This window comes from Capricornis sumatraensis, chromosome 5 (assembly GCF_032405125.1).
Source record: "Capricornis sumatraensis isolate serow.1 chromosome 5, serow.2, whole genome shotgun sequence".
In the NCBI taxonomy this organism is placed as follows: Eukaryota; Metazoa; Chordata; class Mammalia; order Artiodactyla; family Bovidae; genus Capricornis; species Capricornis sumatraensis.
This window is the reverse complement of record NC_091073.1, coordinates 110,108,233-110,122,902: the sequence shown is the minus strand read 5'-3', so window position 1 is coordinate 110,122,902 and position 14,670 is coordinate 110,108,233. Positions and strand designations below refer to the sequence as shown.

The 14,670-nt window shown below is 45.2% G+C and overlaps 1 gene segment (V, D, J or C); it reads right to left on the bottom strand.

Moving 5' to 3' along the window:
* The window catches only part of LOC138080030 (T cell receptor beta constant 1-like), a 182,497-nt gene that overhangs the window by 105,088 nt on the left and 62,739 nt on the right, over positions 1-14,670 (bottom strand). The window contains 1 exon segment of the C gene segment in view: positions 6,171-6,181. Coding sequence covers positions 6,171-6,181 — 11 coding nt within the window.

The following is a 14,670-nucleotide window of genomic DNA, read 5'->3' as shown; positions in this document are numbered from 1 at the left end:
CAATTATATTAATATAATTATATTAATGCCATTAATTTTATTAATTAATATGTTGACTTTAGTAATTTTATTATTAATAAAAATTATATTGATTTATGTGGTTATCCTGTTTCCAGCACAATACTGTCTTGATTTCTGTAGTTGTGCAGCAAGTTTTGAAATGGGGACATGTGAGTCATCTGAAAGTTTTCTTCTCTCAAACTGTTTTGACTAATTTTAGTACCTTAAATTTCCATATAAATTTTAGCATCAGCCTGTCAATTTCTAGACAGCCTATTAAAAAGCCAAGATATTACTTTGCCAACAAAGGTCCATCTAGTCCAAGCTTTGGTTTTTCCAGTAGTCATGTATGGATGTGAGAGTTGATCTATAAACAAAGTTGAGCGCTGAAAAATTGATGCTTTTGAACTATGGTGTTGGAGAAGACTCCTGAGAGTTCCTTGGACTGCAAGGAGATCCAACCAGTCCATCCTAAAGGAAACCAGTCCTGAATATTCATTGGAAGGACTGATGCTGAAGCCGAAGCTCCATTACTTGGGCCACATGGTGTGAAGAACTGACTCATTTGAAAAGACCCTGATGCTGAGAAAGATTGAAGGCAGGAGGAGAAGGGGACAACAGAGGATGAGATGGTTGGACGGCATCACCGACTCAATGGGCATGAGTTTGAGTAAACTCTGGGAGTTGGTGATGGACAGGGAGCCCTGATGTGCTGCAGTCCATGGGGTTGCAAAGAGTCAGACAAGACTGAGCAACTGATTGAACTGAACTGTCAATTTCCAGGCCAAGAAAGGTAGCTGGAATTTTGGAATTCAGTTTTTCCTTCTCAATAATATTAACTCTTCCAACACATGATCATGGGATAGGTTTCCATTTATTGAGACCTTCCTTAATTTCTTTCAAGCGATATTCTGTCCTTTTCGGTCAATAGCTTTCATTCTATTAATTTTTCCCTAGATGTTTTATTATTTTGATGCATAAGGCCTCAGAAAAACTCTAGTCTGTTACTCTATACCTCTTAATAGTAAAACCAGAAATACGGATTTTCTTTTACTTCACTGGAATAGTATTCCTGTTATGCACAAGATTTAGATAAGAGAGGATAGTAATAAAATTAAGAGATGACTGGTTTTTAAATCTGATACTGCCCTCTGCTGGGGAAGGTGGGGAGAGAAAGAGCTGACGTGTGCCTTAAATGGATGTCTTAGCAGATGTGTACGTATGCACATGTGTGTGCACGTATGTGTTAGCCTTGAAATGTGGGGCAGCAGTGGGTGCAGTCACTGGCCATGGAAAAAGGAAAGAGAGAGGGGTTCTGGGCAGGGGACAGTTGTAAGGATACCCATGTGGACACCTCAAACGTATCAGAGTTTCAAAAGTGATCCAAACTGAATTTGTTCACTCAGTGTTCTCTTTTATCTGATTCCTGGATTTGTTGAACATCCTGTAACTATTAAAATCTGAGAGTCATCTTTGTCTCTTCACCTCATCGTTCTCCTTCATTTCTTACAACAAATGTGTTAAAACTCTGTCCTTTCTCTACATTAAGAATCCCTTCTCTTCTTGAACTAGGCTCTGTTCTTGGGCAGTCCTCAAGAGCCCAATTTTAGCAAAAACCCTCATACGTCGGTTAGCCAGAATACCCACCCTCAGTAACTGATACCCTTGTTATCTAACCTAATTCCTTCACCCCCCAACCCCTCAAGGTGATGTCTGATCATTGTGACCAGCCTTCAGCAACAACCCAGGTGGCTCAGTTTAGCCAGTATCTCCCCTCATTCCTGAAGTTTCCTCTTAGTAATTCTGTCTCCTGAACTTCTCTGCCTCCCTACTCCTTGACTATAAAGTAAACTTTTGTTTATTTGAGTTGTGCCCAATCTGTCTCCCCTACCACAAAACCCCATTGCTGTGGTTTCACTGAATAAAGCCTGCCTTTTCATTGTAATAAGTGTCTAAGTGAAATTTTCTTTGACACAGTTCACCACGATAATAAATGGTCTGCTCTTCACAGCAGGAAGCTGCAAGTTGTATTCTGGTATACAATGGCCATGTATTTGTGGTCCCAAACAGAACCCTTTAGTATGTGAAAAAGATGCTCTTTATAATGAGGCCAGGATGATGGGTCTGAATCAGGGCTGCCATGTACACCAGAAGGTCTGACCACTTTCTGTGGTGGTGGACCTTCTGACACACTCCTTTATTGCCAGCAGGGGAGACTGCAGAAAATATACACTGTTTTCTATGATAGGGACACATTTCAAGTCAGAATCCACGTTGAGGCTTGCAGGGGTGTTCCACAGGGCCCCTTCCCAGCAGGTGTTCTTGGATCAGTCATATCCACAAGCACAATTATGCACGGTTACTTCCAGATGGCTGTGACATGTCTTCCCCAGCAATCCCGCTGGTCACAGGTGTGGGGGGAGAAAATGGAGATACATCCTGAGTCAAAAAATAATAGTCAGGTCAGATCTTGGAGAACAAGTAAATGATGCAAGTCTCTAATTTTGAAGAGGACACTGAGTCTGAGAAAGTCGAGGGTGTCTGCCAGCATTCTACAGCTTTTTAAAATAAAAGCCAGAACCGGGATTGTTGTTGTTTTAGTTGCTAAGTTGTGTCCAACTCTTTTGCAACCCCATGGACTGTGGCCCACCAGGCTCCTCTGTCCATGGGATTTTCCAGGGATTTTCCACTATTCTCCAAGAATAGTGGAGTGGGTTGCCATTTCCTTCTCCAGGGGATCTTCGCGATCCAGGGATCCAACCCGCATCTCCTGTGGCTCCTGCACTGGCAGATGGACTCTTTACCACTGAGCCACCAGGGAAGTCCCAGAATTATAATTAGGAGGCAGGTTTCCTAAAACTCCAGTTTCAGTGCCTGCGGACCTGGAGCCTATCAGAGAGAGAATGGAGGAGCTGAGGGTTTGATAGCATGGAGTATCATTTCATGCTTTCCTGGGCAGCTGTGCAAGGACTGAGATTTGAGTTTCCTGAAAGTGTCTCTGAGTGGGGATCACTAGTTGGCGTTTATCTGACTTCCTTCCTCTCAAGAAGACTGTGCTTGCTGTTCCTTCCAGCTCTTCCCATATAATCACCGCCTTTAAGGGTCTGCCAGTCTGCAGAGAAGACAGACTTGTGATAAAGGACTCTTATAAGCCCCTAGTTGTCAGCTGTCCATGGTCCCACAGACATGGAGTTCTTCATCTTGGGAAGGTATGTTGATGGAGAAAGAGTTTGCAGGGGAGTTGTGTTTGAGGTAAGCTAAGAAGGAGTTTCTTAGCATTTCTGAGATACTGACTTCAGCTATCTGGCTTCTGTACTTGAAATTGTTGGGATGGGGGTCTTTACTACTGAACCCAATTCTAATCACAGGCCTAACCACAGACTGCCCAATTCTGCATTATTGTTAGGAATTTCAGAAGCCCAAGTCCCAAAGCACATCCACCAGGATAATTCAAGACAGAATTTACAGTCTGGCTCCCTGCTGGTAGCAGCTAGAATCACAGCCATCAAGCTGCTGCTTTCCTCTGAGGCGGAAAGGTGAGGAAGGGCCTTTTCAAATACCATCCTAGAGCCCAGGGGGAGAAGAGAGGCCAGGGAGCCTGCACCAGAGGAAACTGACTCAGCCACACTGCACCAGGGCTGCCTGGCTCAGAGATGCGCAGCTGAGTCCTTGGATCCGCAAGCTGGAGCTTCAGGAGAGAATGGGTGCCCTTAGGTCTTTCGGCTGAGAATCCATCCATGGGCATCCTGACTCAGCTGCAGTGCTTCGGGAATATGGAAGGAAACAGAAACTCCATCTCCAGCCTCACATTTTGTAAAGAAATATGTGACCAGACATCCTCAACAACTATGTGACCAGACAACTCAACATTCAAAAAATGAAGATCATGGCATCCCGTCCCATCACTTCCTGGCAAATAGATGGGGAAACAATGGAAACTGTGACAGACTTTATTTTCTTGGGCTCCAAAATCACTGCAGATGGTGACTGCATCCATGAAATGAAAAGATGCTTGCTCCCTGGAAGAAAAGCTATGACCAACCTAGACAGCATGTTAAAAAGCAGAGACATTACTTTGCCAACAAAGGTCCACCTAGTCAAAGCTATGGTTTTTCCAGTAGTTATGTATGGATGTGAGAGCTGGACCATAAAGAAAGCTGATTACCAAAGAATTGATGCTTTTGAACTGTGGTGTTGGAGAAGACTCTTGAAAGTCCCTTGGATGGCAAGATCCAACCAGTCCGTCCTAAAGGAGATCAGTCCTGAATATTCACTGGAAGGACTGATGATAAAGCTCCAAAACTTTGGCCACCTGATGAGAACTGACTCATTGGAAAAGACCTGATGCAGGGAAAGATGGAAGGCAGGAGGAGAAGGGGACGACAGAGGATGAGATGGTTGGATGGCATCATTGACTCAAAGGACATGAGTTTGAGCAAGCTCTGAGAGTTGGTGATGGACAGGGAAGCCTGGCATGCTGCAGTCCATGGGGTTGCAAAGAGTCTCACACAACTGAGCAAATGAACGGAACGGAACTGAACTGATGTAACCAGAAATTGGATCCTATCTAAGACTCACCCCGTCCCATCTCTGTGATCCAGTAGGTGGTATTGGGCTGACCCCAGGGTCTGCGTGTCCTGTGGGAAGAGAGAGAAGCACAGAGAGTGCTTCTGTTGTGGCTCTAGGAAACATCTTCTACACAGGTCCTCATGCACCCTCGAAATCCCCTCCCCCAGGAGGCAGGTCTCCCAGCAGAGGAGCCTCATGTCCATGGCAGGGTCAGAGTACAAAGAGCTCTCCCGGCACTGGTTTCTGACGCACAGCAGCAAAGAGCATTGCAGACCGTGGGCCCCACTGACAACACCCACAGCCTGAGGGGCACCTTCTGCAGGAGACAGGGAACCCTCAGTCCAAATGTTTGACCTCTTGTTGATTTTGTTACCTGGACGATGTGAACAGGCTCCAAACCCACTTGAGGGCTCTTAGGAAAGTGGAAGTTTAAGAAAACCATAAGAAGTTTGCACCCTCTCCCTGTTGGCTGGCTGACCTGGGGTGACCCAGCCCTAGGGTCTGCACACTCTGTGGTAGGGTTGATGGCGACCTTCAGGAGGGCTTATGCCAAGGGGGACCTTCCAGGACTGCTGCTGGCAGTACCCCATCCCTGTGATGAGCCCCTGCCAACCCACTCCTCCACAGGAGACCCTCCAGCACTAGCAGGTATGAGACATCTCTGTTGGATTTAATTCAATCTCTGAGTCCAGAGACTGCTGCCAAACCCTGGCCCCATTACTCCAGAGAAGCTGGGTCATGGAATCACAGTACTTGCCAACCGAGTCCTCTGACATCAACCTGGAACAAGACCGGCAGGCAGGACCCCTGAAGACCTGGAGGAGAATCAGGAAGTGACTCTGCCAGCAATTCTGGGATATGTTTTTTCATTTGACACTGAAGCACGTGCTGCAAAATTTTCATCAGAAATGAGTGGGTGTCTTTAATACTAATCTAGAATTTTAAATTATTTAGCTGTAGTTATGTCTCTCCTTTCATGGGGAACTATCTTAGCAGCATCCTGTTATGTACCAAATATAGAAATCATTCTAACAACAACAAAAAGAAGCAAGAAGAAATAGAAAAGGGAAAAGAAGAGAGTGAAAATTAAAGAAAAAAAAAGATCAAGAAGAGAATGGTAGAGCTCTACACAAGGGTTGCAATTCTATCTATCATATAAAGTTCTCTTGACATATATTCTCAAATTTTAATATGAATAAAAAATCACCAGGGTCTTGGCAAAATTATATGCATTCCTATAACCCACCCCAGAAATTTTGCCTCTGAAATCCTGATGCTGTCCTAGAACTTACCTGTTTATTCTGTCCCTCAGGTGAGGCAAGTTGTCTCAGATCACACTACATTTTTTTCAAGTAGAGATTCTCAATAGGCTAAACTGACTAAAAAAGACACCCAATGCATTAAATTACATGTTAAAATTGAAGTAGAACAAGAATTTCCTGGGAAGTAGTATAGTAGTGTTAGTCACTAGGTCATGCCCGACTCTTTGTGACCCCATGGACTGTAGTCCACCAGGTTCCTCTGTCCGTGGAATTCTCCAGGCAAGAATACTGGAGTGGGTTGCCATTCTCTTCTCCAGGGGATCTTCCTGATCTGAGAACCAAACCTGGGTCTCCTGCCTTACAGGCAGATTCTTTACTGTCTGAGCTACAGGGAAGCCTGGGAAAGGGAATATTTAATGGACACATTCATGTTCTGAAAATTGAGTTAAAAAATAGATAGGAAACAAGAAACCTAATTGAAAATGATGTGAATGAAGGTGAAGGAAGAGAAATTTCCAGGGCCTAGGGTATAGTCAGTATTGTCAAATCCTTCAAATAGATTAGGCAGCAGAGAAACAAAAATAAGTCTTTATTCCAGCAAAATATATGCTTCTAATATTTAGGAGTTTCAATATTTAATGTCACCCTGCTTATTTAACTTCTATGCAGAGTACATCATGAGAAACGCTGGGCTGGAAGAAGCACAAGCTGGAATCAAGATTGCTTGGAGAAATATCAATAACCTCAGATATGCAGATGACACCACCCTTATGGCAGAAAGTGAAGAGGAACTAAAAAGCCTCTTGATGAAAGTGAAAGTGGAGAGTGAAAAAGTTGGCTTAAAGCTCAACATTCAGAAAACTAAGATCATGGCATCTGGTCCCATCACTTCATGGGAAATAGATGGGGAAACAGTGGAAACAATGTCAGACTTTATTTTTTGGGCTCCAAAATCACTGTAGATGGTGACTGCAGCCATAAAATTAAAAAACACTTACTCCTTGGAAGAAAAGTTATGACCAACCTAAATAGCATATTCAAAAGCAGAGACATTACTTTGCCGACTAAGGTCTGTCTAGTCAAGGCTATGGTTTTTCCAGTGGTCAGGTATGGATGTGAGAGTTGGACTGTGAAGAAAGCTGAGCACCGAAGAATTGATGCTTTTGAACTGTGGTGTTGGAGAAGACTCTTGAGAGTCCCTTGGACTGCAAGGAGATCCAACCAGTCCATTCTGAAGGAGATCAGCCCTGGGATTTCTTTGGAAGGAATGATGCTGAAGCTGAAACTCCAGTACTTTGGCCACCTCATGCGAAGAGTTGACTCATTGGAAAAGACTCTGATGCTGGGAGGGATTGGGGGCAGGAGGAGAAGGGGACGACAGAGGATGAGATGGCTGGATGGCATCACGGACTCGATGGACGTGAGTTTGAGTGAACTCCAGGAGATGGTGATGGACAGGGAGGCCTGGCGTACTGTGATTCATGGGGTCACAAAGAGTCAGACACGACTGAGCGACTGAACTGAACTGAACTGAATATTTAATAGTTTCATAAGAATGGGAATACCCCCGTAAAAAGCCAAAGATAGCATTCAAAGGAGTGACTCTTCTGTGACAAAACAAAAGTGCTGGTGATCAAGAGTAAGACTGGATTTGGAGAGGAACAAAAAGGGACACTAAGGAACATTTCTCTGAGTTTCTGTTTCAGAGGGTCAGAATGAAATTTTGCCTGAGAAAAAAAGGATTATATTTGGACTTCTGGGAATAACACATTTGGTTCAGCTTATAGTGAAATAAGAACAGATATGACTAGAAAGAGGAAATAAACTTCTGTTATGTGGTGCTAAATGATCAGATTTGTAAAAAGAATGGATCATTAGATTTTAACAGAGGAATTTTGAATTCTCTAACTGTTCCTTGTCATGGCAATGACCTCCCCAGCTCCCTTCACTTACACTGATGTGGATTGTATTGTCCCTCATTACAACTTGGGTCAGATACCTGAGGGTTTTTCAATTATCTGGATTTCAGTTGTCTGCACATCAGGTATTTTTTTGCTGTGAACATATTAATCTATCTCCTCCATCAACTCCATAGAATATAATTGGTGACTATGGGGTCTGATATGGTCACACATAAAATTAACATGTTTTTTTGTGTTACCTGGATTTAATGCCTTAAAAATGATATTAACCAGAATCTTCACATGGGCTATTATTTTAGAAACTAAGGATCTGCTCCCTTCTCTAGTTCTTTCTGTTTTCCTAGGTTTTCTGTGTCCAGCAAATGCATTAATTATCCTTCATACTTCATGTGTGATGACCATCTCTTGGGTGTCCTGTTTCCTAACTAAAGAATTCCTCTCTTTGCAATTTTTGATCTATAAAGTCAAAGTGACAAAGCCTCAGCTTCCATGTTGTTCAAAATAGCCCAACCCCTTTGGCTAATGTATTTTCCAAAAGCATGTTTTCAAGTAAAACAGGACCATCTTTCCCCTGATTTTCTAGATTTGGAATCTAACATGAGAGAAAGTTGGTCCTTAATGGGGCTGGAGGGCTGACATCTGAATCTATAATCTTCTACATACTATGAAAAGACCCTGATGTGGGAAAGACTAAAGGCAAGAGGAAATGGGGGTGACAGAGGACGAGATGGTTGGATGGCATCACTGACTCAATGGACATGAGTTTGAGCGGGCTCCGGGAGATGGTGAAGGACAGGAAGCCTGGCGTGCTGCAGTCCATGAGTGTAGTCCACTCCACAAAGAGTCAGACATGACTGAGTGACTGAACAACTTACTATGAAATCTAAGCAATAGAGGAGACAGTTTATAATAAGGGAGAATAAATGGAGCCAACAAGTTGGAAAAAGAAAGGAGTCATCAAATCTACCATGTCACAGTTTCAGGACTTCATTCCAAAAGAATGCCTGTGTCTTGTTTTAAGATTTTATAAGATGTACAATAATACATTCAGCCTTGCAAGAAATGTCGATATGGCTTAAGATTGCTCTGGTTCTTGTCCGTTATTTCCTTTCAGCCTATTGTACCACCTGCTTCCTGAGCTGAGCCTGGGTTGAGTTTGTGCATTAAGCTTAGCCAATATTTCTCACTGTGCAATCACTGCTGGCACAGAAATACATAGCTGAGTCCTGCGGCTCTGCAGGCTGGATCTTCAGACTACAAGGTGAGTTTGAGGGGCACTCAGCTGAAAATCTCTTCTTGGGCATCTCTTTATCATCCAAGACTTTATCATTTTGGAAGGAAATCAAGAACTTGAACTCTTTTGCCAGGATCTGCTGATACCAGAAAACATAAATATGTCCTTTTTTGGGAACACAATACATTTCCACTTCCAGTCCTTTCCCTTGAACCAGGTGCCCTGGAGTCTGGGTGACTTCTGCCTCAAGGAAACCTGTGAAGAAAGCACACAGAAGTTGGAGACTTAGCCTTGGCGGGGGTCTGATGACCTGGATGAAAGGCTGAGAGCAGGGCACTGGCCAGATCGAAACAGGGACTCACCTGCACCCAGGAGACAAAGGACTGTGAAGCAGGTGAGTGTGGGGCTCATGGCAGCATCAGGAAAAGGGCAGAGGCAAGCGGGTTTCTCTGAGGCTCTTTCATCCCCTGTGAGCGGCTCCTCTGTGATGTGATCACTTCCTGGAACTCAGTGAAATTTATATAAAGGCGTTTGCTTTCGGCACAAAGAAGTTACTCCTTTAGATGCCACCTTCAGCTTTCCTATGGTGTATTTCCACTCTATCTATGCTTATAAAACGATTCCTCTACAGATTAGTATGGTATATTTACTAGGACAAAAACTTATGTTTTCAAATTATTCTATTTTATTTATTTTTGGCTGTGCTGGGTCTTCATTGCTGGGCGGGCTTTGCTCTAGTTGCAGAGAATGGGGGCTACTCTTGAGCTGCAGTGCGTGGGTTTCTCATTGCGGTGGCATCTCTTGCTGCAGACCAGGGGCTCAAGAGTGTGCGCTGCTGCTGCTGCTGCTAAGCTGCTTCAGTCGTGTCCGACTCTGTGTGACTCCATAGACAGCAGCCCACCAGGCTCCCCTGTCTCTGGGATTCTCCAGGCAAGAATACTGGAGTGGCTTGCCATTTCCTTCTCCAGTGCATGAAAGTGAAAAGTGAAGGTGAAATTGCTCAGTCGTGTCTGACTCTTAGCGACCCCATGGACCGCAGCCTTCCAGGCTCCTCCATCCATGGGATTTTCCAGGCAGGAGTACTCGAGCGGGGTGCCATCGCCTTCTCCAGGCTTCAGCAATTCCGGCACATGTACTCAGTAGTTGCATTTCCTGGCTCTAGAGCACAGACTCAATAGTTGTGGTGTATGGGCATCGCTGCTTCACAGCATGTGGGGTCTTCCCACATCAAGGATCAAACCCATGTCTCCTGTATTGGCAGGTGCATTGTTTACCACTGAGCCACCAGGGAAGCTCCCAAACTTAATTTTTTTCTCTGCCTGCTTGATTTCGCTGAAGCATTTGACAGCATTGACTACAGACTATCCATTAGGTCCTGGAAATTTCTCTTCCCTCAGTTTCATTCACATCATCTCCCATCAGATTTATCATTTCCTATGTATTATGTTATCAAATGCAGTCACCAGAACCTAAATCTATCCGTTAAATTTAGAATCCTACTCTGTGCCAGTGAAAAAATAGAATATAGGAAACAACCGTACTCAGTCTTTGGAAAACAGCCAGCACGAGACTGATTCTTCCAAGACGAGAAAAGAATGGGGGGAAATCTGTACATAGTGAGGAGGGATGATGCGAAGAGCCAACCCTGACGCTGGGAAAGACGGAAGGTGGGAGGAGAAGGGGACGACAGAGGATGAGATGGTTGGATGGCATCACCGACCTGATGGACATGAGTTTGAGTAGACTCTGGGAATTGGGAATGGACAGGGAAGCCTGGCATGCTGCAGTCCATGGGGTCACACAGAATCGGACACGTAACAAGTGTGGAGGAAAAACAGAGAAGGTAAATGTGATGAGACAGAGGTTAGAAGATAGAGGCAACAAAAGCGCCTACAGTTTGGGAGGAAGACTACCAGAGAGGAAGAAGCTGCACCAAAAGCTCCAGAAGCCTTTGTAGGGATCGTAATACACTTTGACTCAGGACTAGTCTGTGTCTCTGTAGAACGGAACTAATAAACATTAGAGAGAAAGCTCAGAAAAGATTCACCAGTACTCCCAGAACGGCCATGCTTTTGTCCTGGGACAAAATGAGGCTCAAGCAGGGGTTGGCAAATTATAACCCAGGGCCTGGCCACCTATTTATGTGAACACTTGTACTGGCGAAAAGCACCTCCAGGATGACAGCTTGAGGAGCTCTGAATACCTCATTTCCAAAGAACATGGCATGATGGCTGAACATTTAGACACAAGCATTTGTAGCCTCTGAAAATTGTCCCAAGAGCATACAGCAAATGGAGAAACGGTTACCCAAGGAAATCTTCTAAATCTTGGGAGAAGCCTTGTGATTCTGTGTCACTGAGCCATGACTCTGGCCGTCGCTCTGTGACAGAAGCTCTAGCCCATGGGGATGTGGTCCAGAACACCAGGATCCCCGAGTCTCTCCCGGGGAGGGGCCAGCTGCCAGCAATGCTCCTCCCCTCCAGATCTGCAGTGTAGAAACTCTGTTCCTGGCCAGTCCAGCCCAGAGGTCTGTGTTCCCTCCTTCCACCAGCACCTATTCAAAGGGCGGACTCTGTTCCAGAAATAACAGGCCAAGAACACAAGGCCCCAGTCTTCCTCTTTCTGACTTGCCCATAGGGTAGAGGTTCCATTCTGGGAGGGGGGGCAGGTTGAGAAGACCCCACCCAGGGACCCACTCAGAGAGCAGAAGGGTGTCGTTCCAAGAGAAGCGAGCCACTGTCCCTGCCCCCATGGTGAGCGGCAGGCCACGACAACACAGAGCTTCAGAGCTCTACCGCGACTTAAGGAAGGGCAGCTGAAGCCCTGCGTTTCTTCCTTCCTCTCTTTTCCTCCCCTTCCTCCTTCCTTCCGTCCCTCTCTCCTCACAAGGTCGGATCTGCATCCCAGCCAGATGGCCTCCCCAGCCTCCTTGGCTTCCTTCCCTTTCCCCTCAACAGGCATTTTCTCTAAAATAATATTATTTCTAGAACTAATCTTGTACATCAGTGGAGTGGAGCATCATTTCTTAACTATACACACAACCTAGTTTAGAATGTGTCCATATGGGGGACAGTGTTGACACATTAATAACTTTCGTTGGTGACGGACAGGAGGCCTGGCGTGCTGCGATTCGTGGGGTCGCAGAGCCGGACACGACTGAGCGACTGAACTGAACTGAACTGAACCCTCCTTACAGGCCCTTAGCTTCCGAAACAGTTCGTGCCACTCCCCTCTCCACTTTTTATCTTTCGTTCCTTTATTTTATTTCGTTGGCTCATATCACCTTCCACCTGGGCCTGAAATGAGATGAGCCCGTGGTCTTCATTTCTCCCCTCTTTTTATTCAAAAGGAAGTGGAATGTTTGCGGAAGCAAACAGTTGGCAGCTCATCTGCTGCCCCCTGGTGGAATGCTTTGGCCATTACACTCAACATGGGTCAGTTTTCTAGACTGTACCATGGATCCATAAAATGTGAGCGGCCCTAGATTAATCTAGGCCCAACATTTCGTTTTATAGAAGAAAAATTTGACATCTGGGTAGATGAATAAAGAGCCAAAGGGTTTAATCACTCACAAGAAAAGCAGTGCAAATGTATGGTGGGTTAAGAAAGAGGAAAGTAAAACATGGGAGTTAGATGGTGGGTGGCTCAGATGCTAGTTTTCAGCTTCTCTGATTTTTACCTAACATCACCAGAATTGGATCTAGGGCAGTACTTCTTGGTCTCTTGACTAAAGACTTGGGCACCTGTGATACTGATGGCTATATGCAGTTATGTAACACATTATTGCATAGTAAGAATATCTGTGTCCTTCAGCATTAAAACAGGGACACAGCATTAAAACACTCTCATCTTCTAAATCAGGCATCTCAGAGCTAGCAGATGCCAGTTCCTTTCTGCACTGATGAGCTTTATGCACTCATGTGCCACTTATTCAATCAGTCACCATAAATATTTCAACCTAGTAAAGGACGTGGGACACATACTGGCTTTCAGAAAGCTGTTCATAGTAGAGTGCAGAAATCCCTTTTCTTTCAAACAAGCTGTGGTATTTGGTATTTTTATTAATATTAAAAAGATAGGGCAAACTCTAGTAATTTTAACACATCTTCCACAGTGCTCCTTCTCGATTTTGACACGAGACCTATTTGTGCCACTTAAATGGTTCATAGACGGATTTATATCAGGAAAAATAGACAGAGGCACTGTGCATAATGCATGTCCCAGGCAATTCACGTGCCTTCAAATCTGGCACAAAATTTTAGCAGTTCTAATTTTCCCTGGGCTTCCCTGGTGGGTCAGTTGGTAAAGAATCTGCCTGCAATGCAGGAGATCCAGCTTAGTGCTGGAGACCTGGGTTCAATCCCTAGGTTGGGAAGGGGAGAAGGAAATGGCAACCCACTCCAGTATTCTTGCCAGGGAAATCCCATGGACAGAGGAGCCTGATGGCCGACAGTCCATGAGGTCACAAGAGTCAGACATGCCTTAGCAACTAGACCATTACCATCAATTTTCCCTCCTTGATAAGAAACCAGTGAGACTGCATTCGCACGCTTATGAGGGCAGTTTCCTCTAATGGCAAGAATTCAGGGAAGCGGTGCTACCTTTTGCTTGGGTCTGTCCTTAAACATGTTTCTGAGTCAACCACTCAGGCTTTAAAAGAAACAACTAAGAAAAAAGATTCTATTACTCTACTGAAGAGAACAGAAGGGATGATCCAGGGAAATTACCACCAACTGAATGTTGGGTAAGAGTAACCGCTTTTCCACTCCTGGCATAACTGTTAATGGGTTTTGTAGGTTTAGATCCAACTTCTATCTACGGAGGAGATAATGACAGCCTTAAACCACTTCCTCTCGTGGTTGCCAGAGGGGAGGCAGGTCTAGAGGGGACTCTTGGCTCTGGGAAAGAGAGGTTTATGAACAGAGGGCAGGGAAGGCTTCAGCTCTGTGTCTCTGCTGCTGGCACAGAGATACACGGCTGAATCCCCCAGGCCTGCCGAGCGGATGTCAAGAGAACAGAGAGAGGTGTTAGGCCGGCTGGACTGGAAGTTTTCAGAGGTGTTTTTTTCCCTGGTGATTTCTTTATCATAGTAGTACAACAGCAGTTTTGGTGCTTGGCTTGGCTCCTGTTGGTACCAGTACATGGCATCATGCTTCATATTCTGAGAACAGCTCAGGGCCACTGGTTTCCCCAGCCTGGTAACCAGGTATCTTGGGTTCTGAATGACCATGGCTCCCACGTGACCTGTGGAGGAGGAGGAAGATTTAGAGGTAGAGTGCAAGAGAGTCATGCTGTTGCCGTAGACAAAAGGCACAGAACTGGGGACAAGCTTTAGTTAGAGATGTCCTTCCTGACCAGGACTTACCTGCTCCCAGGAGACACAGGGCCACACAGAGGAGATGGCTGGGCTCCATGGCAGGGCTGGGACAGGAAGGAGACCTCTGTTACAGACTCTGGTCTCTGGGTTGAGAGAAAAACAGGCAGGTCTGCCTGTGACGTCAATGTCACCAACACAAGGACACCCTCACTGATAATGGACACAGCTTCCTGCTTGACAGGGGCATCTGGGCTTGGCTGGATCCGGTATAAAGTAGAGGTGATGTTCCCTTATCTGCCCCTGTTCCTGCATCTGCCCCATTTCATCCTGGCCTCTCCCTCTCGCTCCTCATTTATTTTTTTCCTA